Source organism: Citrus clementina, unplaced genomic scaffold (assembly GCF_000493195.1).
Source record: "Citrus clementina cultivar Clemenules unplaced genomic scaffold, Citrus_clementina_v1.0 scaffold_5, whole genome shotgun sequence".
Taxonomy (NCBI): Eukaryota; Viridiplantae; Streptophyta; class Magnoliopsida; order Sapindales; family Rutaceae; genus Citrus; species Citrus x clementina.
This window is the reverse complement of record NW_006262201.1, coordinates 23,638,793-23,658,436: the sequence shown is the minus strand read 5'-3', so window position 1 is coordinate 23,658,436 and position 19,644 is coordinate 23,638,793. Positions and strand designations below refer to the sequence as shown.

At 33.1% G+C, this 19,644-nt stretch overlaps 1 protein-coding gene, 1 long non-coding RNA gene and 1 pseudogene across 2 annotated transcripts; 2 read left to right on the top strand and 1 right to left on the bottom strand.

Annotated features, from left to right (window-relative positions):
- The first annotated feature begins 600 nt into the window (after positions 1-600).
- On the top strand, positions 601-6,460 carry LOC112098051 (annotated as a pseudogene).
- A 2,951-nt stretch (positions 6,461-9,411) lies between these two features.
- On the bottom strand, positions 9,412-12,227 carry LOC112098522. The gene is made up of 3 exons (XR_002905622.1): positions 12,204-12,227; positions 12,047-12,125; positions 9,412-9,433 (listed from the first exon to the last, which is right to left on the bottom strand). It is a non-coding gene; the product is annotated as an uncharacterized LOC112098522 (long non-coding RNA).
- A 6,180-nt stretch (positions 12,228-18,407) lies between these two features.
- LOC18040961 (probable disease resistance protein At5g43740) lies at positions 18,408-19,583 on the top strand. The gene has a single exon (XM_024183659.1). The coding sequence runs from the start codon at positions 18,408-18,410 to the stop codon at positions 19,581-19,583; it is 1,176 nt and encodes a 391-aa protein (XP_024039427.1).
- The last annotated feature ends 61 nt before the right edge of the window (positions 19,584-19,644 follow it).

The window sequence follows — 19,644 nt, the reverse complement described above, 5'->3', positions numbered from 1 at the left end:
TTCTTGTTTTAGTAATTTCTCTTTCTATTTGCCTGACTCGACAAAGAGTCGGTTCATCTCGTACTCATACACTTAAATTACAAACATGGAAACCAGATCTGTCGTTTCGTTAATTGGCCTCATAAATTAATCAATCACTTTCTCTTTAATCTACCATTACTCTTTTCATTCCTTTATTTTTATCTAACCATTTAGGATAGGATTTGGATTCAGTACTTAATTATTCTTTTAACTAATTTTGAAAAAATATAATTAATAGTTATTGCATAAAAATATAAAATTAATTATATTATTTTATATACACGTATGACAAAAGGTTAAGAAAATTTTATTTACGTTTGCTCACTCCACAGTCTTATTGGCTCCCCCATTCTCTTAATCATTTCTTATTCTGTACCCATCAGCTTTTTTAGCTCTTTACATTTATTCTTAATCTAAATAGAAACCCTTTTCTTGCTTCCTTCTTCTTATTCGAAAAACACTTTGCTTCTGCCTGTTCGTTATTTATTTTTAGCTCCACAACTGCTTGTCGTATCGCTGTCTCTCTGTTTTTACTTTCCTTTGGCCTTCTTCACTTCTACATTGTTGTCAGGATTCAAGATGCTGGAAATCATTGTTACTCTTGTTTTGGAACTTGTAAAATGCTTGGCTCCTCCAACAGAACGCCAACTTGTTTATTTGCGTAAGCGGAACTACGATGCCAACCTTGAGAATCTCAAGGCGGAAATGGAGAAGTTGAAGGTTGAACGTACAAGCATTCAGCGCAGAGTTTCAGAGGCGAAAGAAAAAGGGGAAGAGATTGAAGAGAAGGTTGAGAAGTGGCTGGTTAGTGCGAATGGCATCATTGACCGGGCAGCCAAATTCATTGAAGATGAGGAGTCAACAAATAAGCGCTGTCTCAAGGGCTTGTGTCCTAATTTGAAGACCCGCTATCAGCTTAGCAAGAAAGCAGAGACAGAGGTGAAGGCCCTTGTTGAACTTGGAGAAGAAGTTAAGAAGTTTGAAATCGTTTCCCACCGTACCATTCCGGAGGAAATATGGCTTAAGTCTAACAAAGGTTACGAGGCCTTCGAATCAAGAGTTTCTACTTTGAAGTCTATACAAAATGCATTGACTGATGTGAATGTCAGCATTATTGGAGTGTACGGCATGGGCGGCATTGGAAAGACGACACTGGTGAAGGAGTTTGCTAGGCAAGCCAGGGAAAAGAAGTTGTTTGATCGTGTGGTTTTTTCAGAGGTTTCACAAACTCCAGACATAAAAAAGATTCAAGGGGAAATTGCAGAGAAGTTAGGTCTGGAGTTGTCCAATGAAGCTGAATATAGAAGAGCTAGCAGGCTGTATGAGCGATTGAAGAATGAGAATAAGATTCTTGTGATTCTAGATAATATCTGGAAACATCTTGATTTGGAGACGATTGGAATTCCTTTTGGAAATGATCATAAAGGATGTAGACTATTGCTCACAGCAAGAGATAATAATGTACTATTAAGTATGGGCTCCAAAGATAACTTTTTGATTGGCAATCTAAATGAAGAAGAAGCTTGGAGATTGTTTAAGATAATGATTGGTGATGATGTTGACAATTGTAAGTTCAAGTCTATAGCAATTAATGTTGCCCAGGCATGTGGAGGTTTGCCCATTGCCTTGACTACAGTAGCAAGGGCACTGAGAAACAAGAGTCTGCATGAATGGAAGAATGCCTTGCGAGAACTCCAAACGCCTTCAATGGTAAACTTCGAAGGTGTGCCTGCAGAGACTTATTCAAGTATTGAGCTGAGTTTCAAGTATCTAAAAGGTGAGCAACTCAAGAAAATTTTTCTGCTCTGTAGTCTAATAGGTAACAGTTTTTGGTTCAGAGACTTGTTTAGATACTCTATGGGTTTGGGCATATTTCAAGGAGTCAACAGGATGGTAGATGCACGAAACAAATTATATGCATTGCTTCATGAACTTAGAGACTGTTGTTTGTTGCTTGAGGGTGATAGTATTGAACAATTTTCTATGCATGATGTTGTCTGCGATGTTGCCATATCAATTGCATGTCGAGAACAACATGTTTTCTCGGTGAGAAGTGAGGTTGTGTGGGAGTGGCCAGATGAGGATGCACTTAAAAAATGCTATGCAATCTCTTTACTATATAGTAGCATTCATGAAGTTTCTGAGGAATTGGAATGTCCGCAACTTGAATTTTTACTTATTCATCCCAAAGACTCTTTTGTCGAGGTCAATATTCCTGACAACTTTTTTAAAGGAATGAAAAAGCTTCGAGTTGTAGATTTGACAGGAATGCGACTATTTTCATTGCCATCTTCAATTGGTCTTCTAGCAAATCTTCAAACACTGTGTCTAGAAACAAGCATGTTGGGAGACATAGCCATAATTGGAAAGTTGAAGAATCTAGAAATCCTTAGCTTTATAAGTTCTGATATTGTACGGTTGCCTGACGAACTAGGTCAACTGACTAAGTTAAGGCTGTTAGATTTAACAGGTTGCTTGCAACTAAAATTTATTGTGCCTAATATCTTATCAAGCTTCACTCGATTGGAAGAACTGTATATGGCTAACTGCTCTATTGAATGGGAAGTGAAAAAAGCCAATAGTGAAAGAAGTAATGCCAGCCTCGATGAATTGATGCATTTGCGGCGACTGACAACCTTAGAAATAGATGTTAAAAATGGTAGCATTTTATCAGATGGCTTTTTTTCCAAAAAGCTGGAAAGGTTTGATATATCAATAGGAGATGGATCATTCGACTCTATCAATGTTATTGGGAAGGACTGGTTTCAAAGTCGGCCGCACTTTATGATCAGTAATCATGAGAGCTTAAGAACATTGAAGCTCAAGCTTGATTCTATGGCCATTTTCTCCAAGAAGTTGCAGGGTATCAATAACGTTGAATACTTATGTTTGGATAGGTTGCAAGGCATCAAGAATGTTGTTTTAGAATTGGACACTGAGGGCTTTCCACAATTGAAGCATCTCCATGTTCAAAATAATCCAGACTTCCTGTGTATCGTCGATTCAATAGAGAGAGAATCTTGTGTCGCCTTTCCCCTTTTAGAGTCCCTTACTCTTCACAATTTGATCAATATGGAGAGGATATGTATTGATCGCCTCAAAATAGAGTCCTTCAATGAACTCAAAACCATAAAAGTGGAAAATTGTTATGAGTTAAGTAATATCTTCTGGCTCTCGAGTAGTACAAAATGCCTTCCAAGACTTGAGAGGATTGCAGTTATCAATTGCAGCAGCATGGAAGAGATTTTTGCAACTGGAGGAGAAGCTGATGTTGATGTTGATGAAAAGATAGAGTTTGGTCAATTAAGATCTTTGACTCTGGGAAAGCTTCCAAAGGTTACAAGGTTTTGCCGTGAAGTGAAGACTCCTTCCACATCACCAAACAGACAAGAGTCACAAGAGGAATTGACAGCTAGTTCCAACGAGATCAGTTCGGATACTTCAACTCTGCTTTTTAACGAGAAGGTGCGTAGGCTAATGCATTCTTCTTCTTCTTTTCCTTTATTCTATCATGCACTCGCATTTGATGCCATATGTGCAAAAAAATTAAATCATTTAGAAAAAGCAAATAAATAAAAAAATCTCATGCAATCACAAATTAAGCTCTCAATAAGTGCTTCTCATGTGGCTATTGTGGCCTCATTTGGGATTGAGGTTAAAACTCAATAAACTGTCTATTTCATAATCTGTGACAAAAATAGTGTTTGGTAAATTTTGTAAAAACTGTTTATTTTATAATTTTCTCTATTTTGACAGTAACTTTTAAAAGCAGATAGGGTTGCTTTTCATGAGCAGCTTATTAAATAAGCTACCACATCGTTTTAAACTTCCTATCATAACCTTATTAATATTTTAACAAAGATAATTATGTCATAAATTTCCATACACTCTAATATATAAGTCATCAGATATCATATTACCACCACAACTACTATATATTCTCTCTAATATCAAAGTTTTGATCTAATAAGTTCATATTTTTTTTATATTATACAATTTATACTTGTATTTTCTATAATAAAATTTAAAAAGACTTGCATGTAATTATATAATTTTTTAACTATACATGAAAATTAATCATAACTTTAAAAATCAATTTCATAACCATAGCTTTTAACATTCAATCTATTTATATTTTTTATATGGTCATGGTGTTTATTGCAACAAGTTTAATTTGAAAGTAATACGTATTACTTTTTTATTTTATTTGTATTATCTACTAGTATAAATTTTTATCATATTTTATGTAAGAAATTATTAAGTTTTTTCACTTAATATAATTTACGTGTTTTAAAAAGAAAATGACACATCTAAACATTATTAAACATACTTCAAAAAAATAAAAGGTAATTAAACTTATGTCTATTTTGGTCATTATACGATAAAATAACAAGTTTATAATAAAATTTACCAAACGCATATACGCTGCTTTTTAAACTCATATCAACTGCAACAATATAACTCACCAAACACCTAGCTGCTTTTTTAATCAACTACTTATTACATCCGTACAGCAGAAGCAATTTATTTAATCAGCAACTGTAATACCAAATTGGCCCACACAAGTGTTTTTCATATGGATATTGCATTTTTTTTATTCTATCATGCACTTGCATTTGATGCTATATGTGCAAAAAAAATTAAATCATTTATAAAAAGAAAATGAAAAAAAAAATCTCATACACTCACTAATTAAGCTCTCAATAAGCACTTATTATATGGATATTGGATCTAAAGACAAAATTATCTTTAGGTAGTGTTGCCAAATTTGGAGGCTTTGGAGCTGAATGCTATTAATGTCGACGAGATTTGGCATTACAATCAACTTCCGGGCATGGTTCCTTGCTTTCAAAGTTTGACACGATTGATAGTGTGGGGCTGTGACAAATTAAAATACATATTTTCAGCTTCTACGATCCAAAGCCTTGAGCAACTCCAACACCTGGAGATACGGTTATGTAAGAGTTTACAAGAAATCATTTCGGAAGACAGAACAGATCAAGTGACCGCTTATTTCGTCTTTCCACGGGTGACCACTCTGAAACTCGACGGTCTACCAGAACTTAGATGTTTATACCCTGGAATGCATACTTCGGAATGGCCAGCACTAAAAAATTTGGTGGCGTGTAATTGTGATAAAATAACCTTATCCCAGAATGACGAGAATGATCAATTTGGTGTTCCGGCACAACAGCCCCTATTATCGTTCAAGAAGGTATGAAACCAACTTTTAGATTTTTTATCAGTTGTGTTTGTTGTTTCTTACTCACAGACCAATTAGTTAGATCATTGAAAATTTGATTACAGAATGAATTTTGCCAGTCTGGAATCAGGGATCAATGTGCTAAGATAATAATTTGTGCTTGATGATGATCAGATCTTACCCAACTTGAAGGGACTGGCATTAAGTGGAAAAGACATCACGATGATTTTGCAAGACGATTTCCCACAACACCTCTTTGGCAGTCTTAAACTACTACGGGTTGGGGATGATGACTTAGCTTGCTTTCCACTTTTTTTACTTGAGAGGTTTCACAATCTGGAACTTCTCTTCCTGTCGGATTGTTCGTACGAAGTGGTGTTTTCAAATGAAGGATATTTGGAGGCACGTGCGAGGAAGCTGGCACTGATAAAAAGGTTACACCTGACCAGACTTAATCATCTGCAGCAACTGTGGAAACACGATTACAAACAGCTGGACTTCATTTTTCAACATCTTCAAATTCTAAGAGCATTTCACTGCCAAAATCTGTTAAGTCTATTGCCATCATCATCGGTATCTTTTTGGAATCTCACACGCCTGGAAGCTTTTGCTTGCAAGAAATTGATGAACTTAGTAACATCCTCCACAGCAAAAAGTCTAGAGCGACTCGTATCATTGAGGGTATTTGGATGCCCAGCAATGACAGAGGTCGTAATAAGTGACGAAGATGAAACACCAAATTTAAAAGAAGAGATTGTTTTCAGCAAATTGAGTGCGTTGTCCCTGTTTGATTTAGACAGTCTCACAAGCTTCTCCTCTGGCAATTACGCCTTCAAACTCCCATCTTTGGAAGATTTGTGGGTGATTGGTTGTCCCAAGATGAAGATTTTCACCAAAGGAGAATTAAGCACGCCTCTGAGACTAAACGTTCGGTACGGAACGAGTGATGACAAACTGCGTTGGTCTAATAATGACCTTAACACAATCATACAACAATTACATCAAGAAAAGGTTAGAATATTTGTTATTGATGAGTGAGTTTTTTATCACGTTTTTATATGAGAATCTTATGAAATTCCTCGGAAACTCATTAACATTAGTTTTTATTTCATAATATGAATTTAAATTTAAATTGATGAATGCTAATTTTATTTTCAGCTGTTGGAGGGGTCGTCTCGGTACTCATCGCAGTACTGATCTCATACGCCTTTAGTACTTGGCGAGCTGTCAATCTGAAGAATAAGGTCCCACGTATTTTATTTTTAGAATGAAATCCCTAGAAAATATCATTCAAAGTGACAACACTTTCATGTGGAAAGCCTTCAGACTTTTTTTTTCCCACGCTTCAAATTTAGTTTTTAAATGAGAATACTTTTCACGAGCCATTTCACAATGAGAAATTAGTTTTTTCTAAAGTGATGACAGTAAAAACATATGAATTAATGACCCAATACATTACCACAAAATTAATCTTGGTTAGTTAGGTTATATGAAAATTGTAGAAAATAAATATTTTTTCTAGTTCATGCTCAATGTCGTGCTCTATAATTGCAGAATTCCCAAGTGATGAAGAAGATTGAGGTCACTCCTCTGTGTTCGCAGCATCAGAAATAAGGGCTGTTTTTCTGTGAAACTTGTGCTCCGTCCTTTGAAGTTAAGTTTACATGCTGAGGTTATTCACTAATGCAGCTTTGAAAGTGTTTCATTAACCCTCCGTTGTGTTTCTTTCCTTTGACTATCTTAAGTTCAAAAACGATGTATCAATTTACCATTGGTGTGTACTGCTTCTTGTAATATATGCAATAAATTTCCAGTTTATTTTGACATTTTGAATATAAATTCTTTTGAATTTTCAGTCAAATTTGGTAGTTGTTCTGATTTATCTTCAGTTTCATTTTGTGATCACAGGAACGTTAGGACTTGCATGCATGAACGCACATTAAATCACAGAATTTTTGTCATACATCCATGCAAATGAAATTTTATCAGCAATCTTGTAATTTTCTGTTATTGTTGTCGTTGTCATTATTCTATTGCTGGTACTGTTTGAAATCTCTAGTATTTTACATGTGAAATTTATTATATTAGGTATTCAAGGTATATATATGATGCTGAATACAGGGCTCCTGTTGTCTAAATTTGTTTTTTTTTTTTTTTTTTGCTTCACATCTAGTTTTCAAAAACTATTGAAGAATGCTGAGAGAATGAACAATTGGCCTAAAGAATCAAATGCAATATTGCTATTAGTTTGTTGATTGCCATCATTGCTGTTCTGTTATTTTAATTTTTGCCCTGTTTGTTCTGTTTCCCTGTTTGCTTCACATCTGTCTTCCCTAACTTAGCAGTTGCACAAAATGTAGCAGCCACACCAAATAATCAATTTGTTGAGAAATTTTGAAAGCTTTACTTGATAAAAATTTGAAAGTCTTGAAGAGGATTCAGGTCGCTCTTCTGTGCAGCCTCTGGAATAAGAGCCGTGTCACTGTTGAAAAGTTTACATGCTGAGGGGCTTCCATCTTCATTGTCCTACTTATGCTTTACTTCATCTTCACCGCCTCACTACAAGGTTAAGGCAGCTAGGGTTGTGACGGAGAAGGATCATTCCCTGATTTTGGCTGCTTCAAGTTGTTGGGTTTGGCGAACCAAGTTGTGTACAGGATTTGCTTATGAGGGTCCACGTGATTGCAGACGAGCCTGAGCTTTTGTCTCTCCCTCATCCATCTCAACACAATCTTCATGTGGCTTTTGCCCGTCAACCCACTCGCTCCAGCTACTAGTATTATGGTCAGTGATCACTGTCAGATCGATTGGATTAATTATAATTACAGATCAAACGGTTGAAATTCAATTTAACAGATACACACACCTTGACGCGTTCCCAAGTTTCGGCAACGGTGAGAGGACCGTCTTCCCTGACTATGTCAAACATAACCCTCGTAATTGTCTGAATTTGCTCCGGTGGAGTTTTGAGCTTTATGGGCTTCATCTTTGGTTTTGGCTTCGTCGACAAATATCTTTCTGCCTTCAAGCAACAACACAACTCCCACTCTAAATGTATTTTATACACTCTCAAACGCACCGTTTTGATTTTTGTTGATTATTTTTTTTTTTTGACAGGCATGGCTTTTCTTTTTAAGCCTTTCCTTTTATCTTTTATAGCCATCTTCCATATTATTAGGAGTCGTTTTCACTATTTTTAAAAAATTTTGATCACATTAAACTTTTGATCTGAGTTCATAACAAAAATCAAAACAGTGCATGATACCAAGATCATGGTGAATACGGTAGTTCGTAAAAAAGGCTGTTCTTCTTCCAAGTAATCTTATCATTTCTCTCATTTTATTCGTTCTCCTCTTTTCAAGTCTTCAATCTTATACTCAGTAAGTATATTAAACTGCTTTTTCACTTCAGATCCAGACAACCGAGAATGTGCTGGTCCCTACTCTCTAGTTTTATCAAAAGACACTATATTTTGGAAACCTATGATTTGTTGGTAAAAATCGACGGTGACCCACGTGACAAAATTTTCTACTATGTATCAACCAATTAGATCTAGTGTTTTGTTGGCAAACAAGACATGCTTATTTACCTTTAATACTCCACCCAGACAAGTTGGCAATGCTAGAAAGTCACTGATAGTCCATAACAATGCTGCGTGTAACTTGAACATTTGATTACGTGATGCATTGTATCATTCCAACCATATCATCATCAGCCACTTTCCTTATAACGAAATATAGATTACAACACTTCTTAAAAGGATATTAAATTCTTGTACCACCAACAACATTCTCAAATGCAAAATCTATAAATTTTTCATCCCCATCAGTATATGACTTGGATATCTATTTGGCAAACCAACCCAACACTTGTCCATGACTATCTCCTTTTAATGCGCTACAAAAATTAGTTAAGTAAATCATTTTAGTTCTTCATTTCTACTACTAAACAATATATTTTCGTGTGTGCACAGTTTTGCAATATAATAAAAAGATCATTTTACAATTTTATGGTTAATTTCATTAGAATTTACATATATGAAAGCAAGCAAAGCCACAAGAATCAGAGAAAAAGATGTGAAAATCAAAGTATATATACAACAATAATTAATGTAAAAAACAGTTTCCAATACCTTCTGTAAAGAAACATCCTCGCCAAGTGCTGGGAACTTCACTTCGCCATCAATTACAGATATATAAAGCCTGTAACCTAGAAACAAAAAATTAGGTCAGCAAGTCCTGAAACATATTTATAAACCAACATTGGAGATAGCACTCCATTTACAAACAAAATTACAAGCTCAAAACCAAGGTCAGCTCAGCAAAATCATCACCAATTACATTCATCCAACTCAGCTCCTACACTATCCCCAATATATCCAACATTCCCTTCATATTTACAAAAGGTAAGTAATCCTACATATCCCACTCAAGAATGCATAAGTTTCTTCAATCTCAAGTACCTAAAGTTTTCTTCCACGTTTATAAAAATTTCGGCACCATCTCCCTATAATTCTCCAAGCACACGACATAGCTATATAAGTGTTTATGCGTTATGCCAAAACAACACATGACACCCATTCACCTAGTACGTACCCAGAGAACACGAGGAGCAGCTACTGAAAAACCCATTTTTACGTGGGAAAAAACTTCAGCTACTAGCTACCAGAGTGAACTATGCATTCCCAAACTGTCCAAGCCTGGACAATTCAAGAATTATTAATAGACATATGATCCTCACTATCATCCAAAGATGACACTAATAAAAACATGTGTCTATTAATAATTTCTTAAACAAGTCTAAGCTTTCAATGCACGTATCAAAAGTTTAAAATTGAATCTGAAATTTGAATAACACATAAATATCATAAATCTCTTCAATTTATTCCTGATGCAATGTAGCATTATTTCACATATCATTTCTTTAGCAAAACCATAAAAAATACAAACGATAAATACATGCAGATTATGTTTACTGAGCAATAAGTTTTAAGTCATTCATGTTGAAATACTTCTTCCTATTCTTTCAACATATAACTAGCACGTACACACAATTAACAAATTAAAAAAAACCTGGTGGTGAATCTTGCAAAATCTTCCTATTTGTGTTTTTTATTTTTATTTTTTGGGGTGGGGGGCACTATGAATCTTGCAAGTCCTCGGGAGGCCATGTTAAGACAAGGCCAGCTTACTATTTGGGTATGAAACATAAAACCTTTTATTTCCTTCTCAGAATAAAAAGAACATTGACAGTGTTAAAAAAAATCTAGAGGATTTCAGGCCTCCAGATCCTTACAAATCAAGGATATTAAAAAAATTTACTCATAGGAGATAGGTTAATGCTCATTTGTATCTTGTTAGAAGAAATTGATCCAAAGCCTCAGTTTTAATTAGCTTCATATAGCCAATGATTAGGTGTTTAAAAACCAATGAATATTTTTATAAGAAATCAACAATATTGTTGAAAGAAAAACCAAATAAAAATAATAAAGCCAATGAATAGATCAAGGCTCTTTATGGTCTAATAACTAATCAAACTAAGTTGTGGGCAAAGGCGAATATGTTTGTTTGGTCGATAATAAGCTCAACAAATCACTAATAATCACCTAATCACTATTCCTTATGCTATGCAATATAATGGCCTGGGTAATGGCGCCAAGGCAGACAATAACTAGCTAGCCAGTTATGATAGTTGATTAACTTAACCTACTGGAAATCTGAAGACCAAAACGAAGAAGCTTTGCCTAGAACTAGAATAGGAACATTCATACCCAAAACTAATATACACGATTAAGAAACTTGATTATATGTATATTTCTGTTGGCCACACTGAAAGAGAATTTTCAAAAGATGCTAAGGTACACCAAATCCCACTATTTCATACTCATAAACACAAAAAACCAAGGAAAAAATTAATGACTATATAAAATAAAATCGGTCATAGGACATTGAGATTAGGACAACTTGATTTGTATACCGTAAAATAACTATATCTGCATAGTGAACTATATTTCTGTTAGAACTCTGAAGTTTTCTATTAAATTTTTTTCTCTGTTAGGTAAACTACTTAACTGAAATGCTTTAGCCAATATTGAAAATCATAGACATAAAAGTATTAATGGGCTCATTCAAATGAAATGAGCATTGTTTCACACATCCTTTAGGTTTTTAAGTCATTTAGAAGTCATTCATGTTAAAAAAAAATTCATATACTTTCAATATAATTGGTACATACACAATTAATTAATTAAATAAATCTGTTTCAGCTAGTATAGGAACTTAATTAATCAAAGCTAGTAGTTATAGCTAGGACTTGAACGAGGCACCTTTCAAAGTTCAAGAAGAGCATATGAACAGAATGAAAGCACTTTGTAGAAATGGTAATGATGCTTTACATCTACATGCTCTTACACAATATGAACTTTCAATTATTCAAGAACATAACACTACTCCGAGCTCTTATTCTACAAGTCAATTCAGTTTGTAGATGCACGCCATTGCAAAAACTTTTGTATTATAATTTCTGAAAATACAACGTAACATTATTAATGTAGAATCAGCAATGTATATAACTTATCAGACAATATAACAAGCATTTGGTGAGCATACAAGACAAACTAAAACAAGTTATCCAGAAAATGAAACTAAAACCCAAGCTCCGCTATTCATTGTAGAAGCTTTAAACATAAAATTAAATTAAATCTAATTGCAAAACATTAGAATGGATGTTGAAATTAAAGCTAAATTCAATAGTAATTCAAATGAATCCATTTGAACTTTGTAAATTCCGCAGAACAAAATTAATTTGAGTGAGCAAACTCACCAATGGAACAAGAACACAGGGGCTTCAACTTGTAGGAATAAAAAAATATTGCTGGCGGGACAAAAATTGACAATAACGGCTACAATACGAATTAAAAAAAATCAAAATCTATAATTACAAGCTAAGTAAGAGAAGAAACTCATAATCACAAGCTTACCTCAAAAGATGAAGGGAGAATACGTTGAAGAAGAAGATGGCCGGCGTTTTACGCCGTTCGCTGGCAACCAGTTATGTTTACGATGGTGGCCAGCAACACGGAGTCCAGCGAATAGTTTTCTAACTGGAAATAAATTTAAAATTCTAAAATATTAGTATACCGAACGGCTCTTCACCGTCACGCGGTTCGTAACATATGTGACAGCAGTGTGGCCGTCACATAAAGGGTAACAAAAGCAACTCGGGGTTACAAAGTTAGAAGTTAGTGATATGCGTAATGGCTGCTTTTGCATTCACAGTAGGGGTCACATATACCCTATTTTCTTGTAGTACATGGTAAATTCTATTTGAAAATTGCTTAGTATTTTAGATTTGTACGAAATCATTTTTGTGTGCTCGTTGGATAATAATATATAATAAATTAAATTTTTAGTGTAATTTTCACAATATTGTATTAGAAATATGTCTCGATGAAAGGTTTTGAAATCGTTTTGATTGATCATAATTGATATTTCGACAGTTGAAAAAGATGCCAGAGAAAATTTGATTATCTTAAGAAATGAGTGCATGAGCTATGAAATCAACCATACCATAAAATCAAATTTTATCGTGTCGTCCTTCCTGGTTCAAATTTATGGAAACAATAATCAAATGCACCCATGAACTAGTATATTCCGACATATGTACCATCAAATTTTTGCTATATCATACTTATATATGTATATTGAAATTTTAATAACAACAATTGGGCCAAGCGTATGTTGGTACTTGAAGATTTATAAGCTCCATCCTTGAAAAAATAAGGCTTGACTGTTCTCAATCTAATTCTTTTTGTTTTAAGTTCTTAATTAAGCTTTCTTGCTTGTTTTCAAGAGCCAATTTTGTAATGATCCACAAACATGATTTGCATATACAGTATTGCACTTGGCATTTATGTATCACTTATTAATTAGATTTAAATTTTATAAATTAATTAAGCTGATTAATATTTTATATGTGCGCTAAATGATAGATACTACATAAATTGGGACATTATAACTACGTATCCCAACTATGTAGTATTTGTTTGTCACAAACCCAATCATGACCTGATATTCTCAATATTATTTAGGATACCATTTCAAGCCCCATGAGGGCTCTTTCCATTAAAAAAAAGTATGAAATAGATGTAGATTTTTCTTTAGATATTATTAGTGAGAGTACCCTTGGTGGCAGTGGTCCGGGATGATTTGGGATTTGACAATTCCACTCTCATCTTAATTATCAAATGGAATGTAAGTAGAGATAAACTCGTCCTGTTTATATATTTGTGATCAAAATTAGGACCAATATCTAACCGCTCACAATCATGTCCCATCCTAACTATCCTGAATGTCTCGATTGCCTCCCTTAATTATCTTTTTAATTCTCATTAACATATTAGCAAAATTTCCATATATTAAAAATATTAGGGTCCGACTATCTATACTTTAAAAATCATTATGAACACTCAATTATTTATGCACTCAGCTAATAAATTTAAAAAATTAAGTTTTACTTTCTACGCTTTTTTTTAGGAGTACTTTCTACACTTTTTAAAATAACAAAAACATCTTTACATGAACCTAATAAGTTTATTTAAAAAAATTAAATCAACTATTTTTATTTATTTAAAATACTAATAAAAATATTTAGCAAACCGTGAAAGAAAGTTTTTAAGAAATTTAACACGATTTTATTTATTACTTATTGTTTATTAAAGAATGTGTTCACTATTGTTTTTAATTTTGTTAGTCAAAAAAAGAAGAAGAAGAAGTTTGGGTTTAAGATACATTTAATTTTTAGTGTAACAGTTGTAATATGTAGCTTTATTTACCCAAGTGGGCAATACATTTAATTTTTAGTGTAACAGTTTTATTCATACAACGCTTTTAAAACTAAAAGTACTTTTAAAAATAAATTTTACTAAATGTTCAGCTAATTCTCTTGACGATTGATCAATTTCTACAGCATAGCTAATTGTAATTATTTTAAAAGCTACAGGATTACCAAATTGACCCTAAATCAAACCAATAAAAATGTTTAAAAATAATAATTATAAACAAAAATTCATGCATAAATTGATAATCAACAAAAACATCCACAAGTTTACCTCCAAGTTTTCTATTCAATTGACATAACCCTTAAATTTCAAAAGGCATAATCAATTTTGTGTCTAATCCTATAAAATTAGAAAATTAAAGAATATTATATACTGATAATTAAATAATATGCAATTAATAATGTTAAATATATTGTCAACTAAAATAATTGGAGAATTGGAGTTCCAAGATAAATTCTTATCTAGTCCCAAATCAACAAATGGGATTAACGAGCTGCTATTGAAATTAATGTTAACAACAAAAATAGATGCAAAAGGAGAAACAGGCATCATGTGCAGTACCCACTGTGAACTGCTCACAAGTTGTTGGCAGCTGGTCAAAAATTCAATGTTGATTTTGATCCCACAAAATTAAGTCATCAAAAATTTCTGGGAAGGGAGTAATATCTATTTATAACTGGAAATTACTCACCGTACAATGATGATTGGAGCTGCATATATCATTTATTATTAACAACTAACTTATGAAATGAATGTATCTCCTAGGTCGTATTATTTACTATACTAGTTAGGAGAAATTGCAATGTTAAATTATTTGATAAATACTTATTATAATTTGAAAATATGTTAATTTTGTCCTCCATTTATGATAAAAAATTTTATAATATATAAAAATCATTCATTCTATAATCTTGAATTTTATTAAAGTTTGAAAAACTATTACTCTATATGATATAATTGTGCGATGTTATTACACTATTATACCATATAAAATATATTTGCTTTCTTAAATTTTAATAAAGTCTAGGTCTTGGACAGAAGCACTTTATATATGTATATATAATGATTCTCTAGTAACGACATTCTCATTTTAACAAAGTAATGATATCACTAACAAACTAAATAACACATATTTCAATACACCAATAAATAAAAAAAATAAAATTTTTAATGAGTTAAAATATATGTCTTTTAACAAAGTGAGGGTGTCCTCACTATAGAAGTACTTTATAAATATTTTTTGTATTTTTGTGAAAATTATTATTTAAATGTCATATCTTACCAAAGACTATTAGTTTTTATTTTATTACTACGCTATACTTTTCAAGATAGAACACCTTAATACCATGACCTTAATTTTTGAACTCTCTTGTGCAATGTTGTTGGCTGGTCTATTTAGCTTAGTCTTTCAATTATTTGTCGTTTGAACTGAGATGATCCGAATAAAGCTATGTATCAATAATTTCCTAGTGAAACTTCTGGAAAAAATAAAAATCCTCTCATACAGTAGCATTATTTTAATTCTCAGCTTGATTATGTTTTGAGTTAACTTATAGATTATTTAAAATGAAAATAATATAATTTATTTTTTCCAACTGAAATTTTTAAATAATTTTATTAGTTTGATGAGTAAGTATACACTTACGAAGTTATGATATAAAATTATATCCCAGAATACCAATAATATGACACCAATTAACTACTGCTATGTGTTTCTTAGTAATTAACTTTTTATACTATTATTAATGAGATAATTAACTTCAACACCAATAAACAAATTTTATATTAATACATCCTCTAACTTTATTATCAAATAATCATACGTCATAATCAAACCAAGCTACCAGAGCCTACCACTAAAAGATTGATTGAAGGGTTTTCCAAGTTTGAAAATGTTAGTAGAATTGGCAAATGGTAACTTCCAGGAATCTTCCTGCTACAATCAATCATTTAGTGAAATGCCCAAATGACACAAAGGACCCCGCCAACCGTGAAGTCACATCATTTATTTATTTGTAAATGAAAAATAAGGTTCGGATCTGAAGAAATCAGCACCTTATAATGCATGATTACCCGTATGTCAAGTTTGGCAATTATAAGTCATCATCACAATAACTTTGGACTTTAATATTTAAGTCTCCGTTTGGGACCAATGTATGGCAGTTGGATAACACATCACTAAATTATAGAGTGTGAAATATTGATATTGTTCTTATTATTTTATGTAATGTATAAACATTTCCTTTTATTTTTGTTTGTTTATTTTTTTTATACTTAATAAATATAAATTTATTTTTTTAATATTTAACAAATAGTCACGACCAGACAATATTGCCAGAAAATAACGAACGATGACCCAAATCATTTCAATTCACAACTATGACATTACATTACCAAACAAACACTAAATATTTTGATGATTGTAGTTTATCTTTCATTCATAGCATGAAGAGTTTGAAATATGATCTCAAAACAAAGAGTACGACATGTCATGTTCGGTTTACAAAAGACGTGTACGCCATGTCATCCGAAAACTAAAAGGCACGTATGACAACCAGACGCTGTCATCCCTGATTTGCCTACACTTTAAGGATGAATTCTGGGTTTTGAGTGACAATTAAAAGCCAGAGTGAGAATTAGAGAGAGTTATATATTCTTATTTATTCCTAGTCACTTGCTATATTGTGTAGGTCATTTGTGACTCCAATAATAAAAATGTTCAATATTTTTTTTGATAGAGCAATATTTTTTAAAGCATAAAGAAAGGCAGAAATATTGTAAATCCATCTCAAATTTTCTGTTTATTGTGGTCGCTGCTAGCGCTAGCTGTTTTCTTATTTAACTTTATTCTCTTTTGCCATCAGCTCTTAGCATTTTCATTCGATCAAGCGACCCTTTTCTTGCCTCAATTTTTGATCTCAAAAGCACTTTGATTCTCTTCAGTTACACTGATTTTCTCCTTGTTTTGCACAAATATCATTTCTCTTTCCCATTTAGCCTTGATTTGCTTCTACTTGACCATCAATTGCCCAGTTGTTGAACCTGTTGTATTTTTATTTCGTTCACTTCAAATAGACCCAAAAAAAAAAAAAAGAGATGTTGGATAAAAGCCTAAAATCTAATTTGATTTTTAATTTGATTTAGCTAAGATGTCCAATTTAATACTAAGAGCAATGTTAAGGATCCCAATAATTGAGTCTCAACTGATATGATAGTCATTTATTAGATGATCAAAATATTAATTTTACTAGTTATGAAATTCATTATCCAATAAAAAAATGATACATAACAATTGGATCTCAAGTTAGAATTCTACTATCGAAATTCCTAACATTATTCTAATATTAAAAATTCATCAAAATAATATCTATTATCTAAAAAAATAAAATAAAAATCTAAAACCATAGATTTACTCTTCAATCTTCGTGATTTGGCTGATTTCTTTTAAAGCTTTGGTTTCTTTATATTTTTATCGGTCATTTTAACGGTACTGGCATTTGATTTTCTGACTAAGCTACTGTTTAGTTCTAAGTTTTGGCAATTACCCGGACTGCTCTCTTTTGTGTAACATCGACACAATGAGGCTTTGCATCTAAAAGTCGGCAGCCACGCAACTTCTTGGAATCTTCGTGCGAGTGTTGGATATCGACCGTTCGATAATGACGGCAGCATTGGACTGGAGTGTTAGATATTTTATTGATTAAGGATCACAAATAATGGATATTGGATGAGGATCACATGTTTTATGACAATCGTAATGTTACTAATATAAGTCAAGCAATTATTTTTAAATAATGATATTATAATTAAAAATAAAAAAATATTTATAATACTTAAAGACTAATTCAGATTATTAATTTTTTTATATGAATTAATTATTTGCTGACAAATAATTAAAAGGTCATATAACAATATTTTCAGCTCAAATTTTTATTCTAATATGACACAACTTGGTACTTTCATTCCTATGCTAAAATATATCTAACCTTCTAATAGTCAAGAAATATATCTATTCAACACATATTTGTTAGAAAGATTATCTACTAATTAATCATTGAGACGAGATTACGAATCTCAACATAAATTAGCATAAAAATTAATATATTGAAATTCAGAATATTTCAAGCTTGTAAAACTACTTTCAAGCGAATCTGATAAAATTATTTCAATACTCGTGGGTGACTCCTTTTTAAACCGCAGAAGGAAATGATTTTCTCCTTGTTTGTACAAATATAATTTCTTTTTTCAATTTTGCCTTGTTTTGCTTCTACTTGATTATCAATTGCACAGCCGTTGACCCTGTTCTATTTCTATTTCGTTCACTTCCCTAAAAAAAAAAAAAAGATGGACATTTTGAAAAGCATTGTTCCAGGAGTTGTAAACTGCTTGTCCCCTCACGCACAACGCGAATTTAGTTACTGGTATAACTCCGGTGCCAACTTTGAGAATCTCAAGGCAGAACTCCATAGGCTCAAGGTTGAAAGAGAAAGCATTCAGCGCAGAGTTTCTGAGGCTGAAAGAAAAGGTGAAAAGATTGAAGAGAATGTTGAGAAATGGCTGGTTAATGCGAACGAGAGCATTGAGCAGGCAGCCAAATTCATTCAAGACGAAGAGAAAGCAAATGATGGCCGATGTCTCATGGGGCTGTTTCCTGATTGGTTTGCTCGCTATCATCATGGAAAGAAAGCAGAAACAGAGAAGGAGGCCCTTTTTAAACTCCGAGAAGAAGCTGGGAGATTTGATGATAGAATTTCCTACCGTACCGTTCCGGAGGATATATGGCTCAAGTCTCACAAAGGCTACGAGGCCTTCGAATCAAGACTTTCTACTTTGAAAGCCATACAAAATGCATTGATCGTTGTTGATGTCAGCATCATTGGGGTCTACGGCATGGGCGGCATTGGAAAGACGACACTGGTGCAGGAGGTCGCCAGGCAAGCTATGGCAGACAAGCTCTTTGATACGGTGGTCTTTTCAGAGGTTTCGCAAACTCCAGACATAAAAAAGATTCAACAGGAAATTGCCGAGAAGTTGGGCCTGGAGTTGCACGAGGAAGTTGAATCTAGAAGAGCAAGTAGGCTATGTGAGCGATTGAAAAATGAGAAAAAGATCCTTGTGATTCTGGATAACATCTGGAAACCTCTTGATTTGGGGACTATTGGAATTCCTTTTGGAGTTGAGCACAGAGGATGCAAATTATTATTCACAACAAGAGATCTTGATGTGCTGTTAAGGACAGAATCTGAAAAAAACTTCTCGATTGGCATTTTAAATGAACAAGAAGCCTGGAGATTGTTCAAGATAATGGCTGGTGATTATGTTGAAAACCGTGAGTTAAAACCTATAGCAACAAGGGTAGCCAAGGCATGTGGAGGTTTGCCTATTGCCCTTAACCACAGTAGCAAAGGCACTGAGAAACAAAGAGCTGCCTGTGTGGAAGAATGCGTTGCAAGAACTCCAAACGCCTTCAGAGGCAAGCTTCGACGGAGGAGTACCAGCAGAGGCATACTCAACAATTGAGCTGAGTTACAAGTACTTAAGAGGTGAGCAACTCAAGAAAACGTTTTTACTGTGTAGTCTT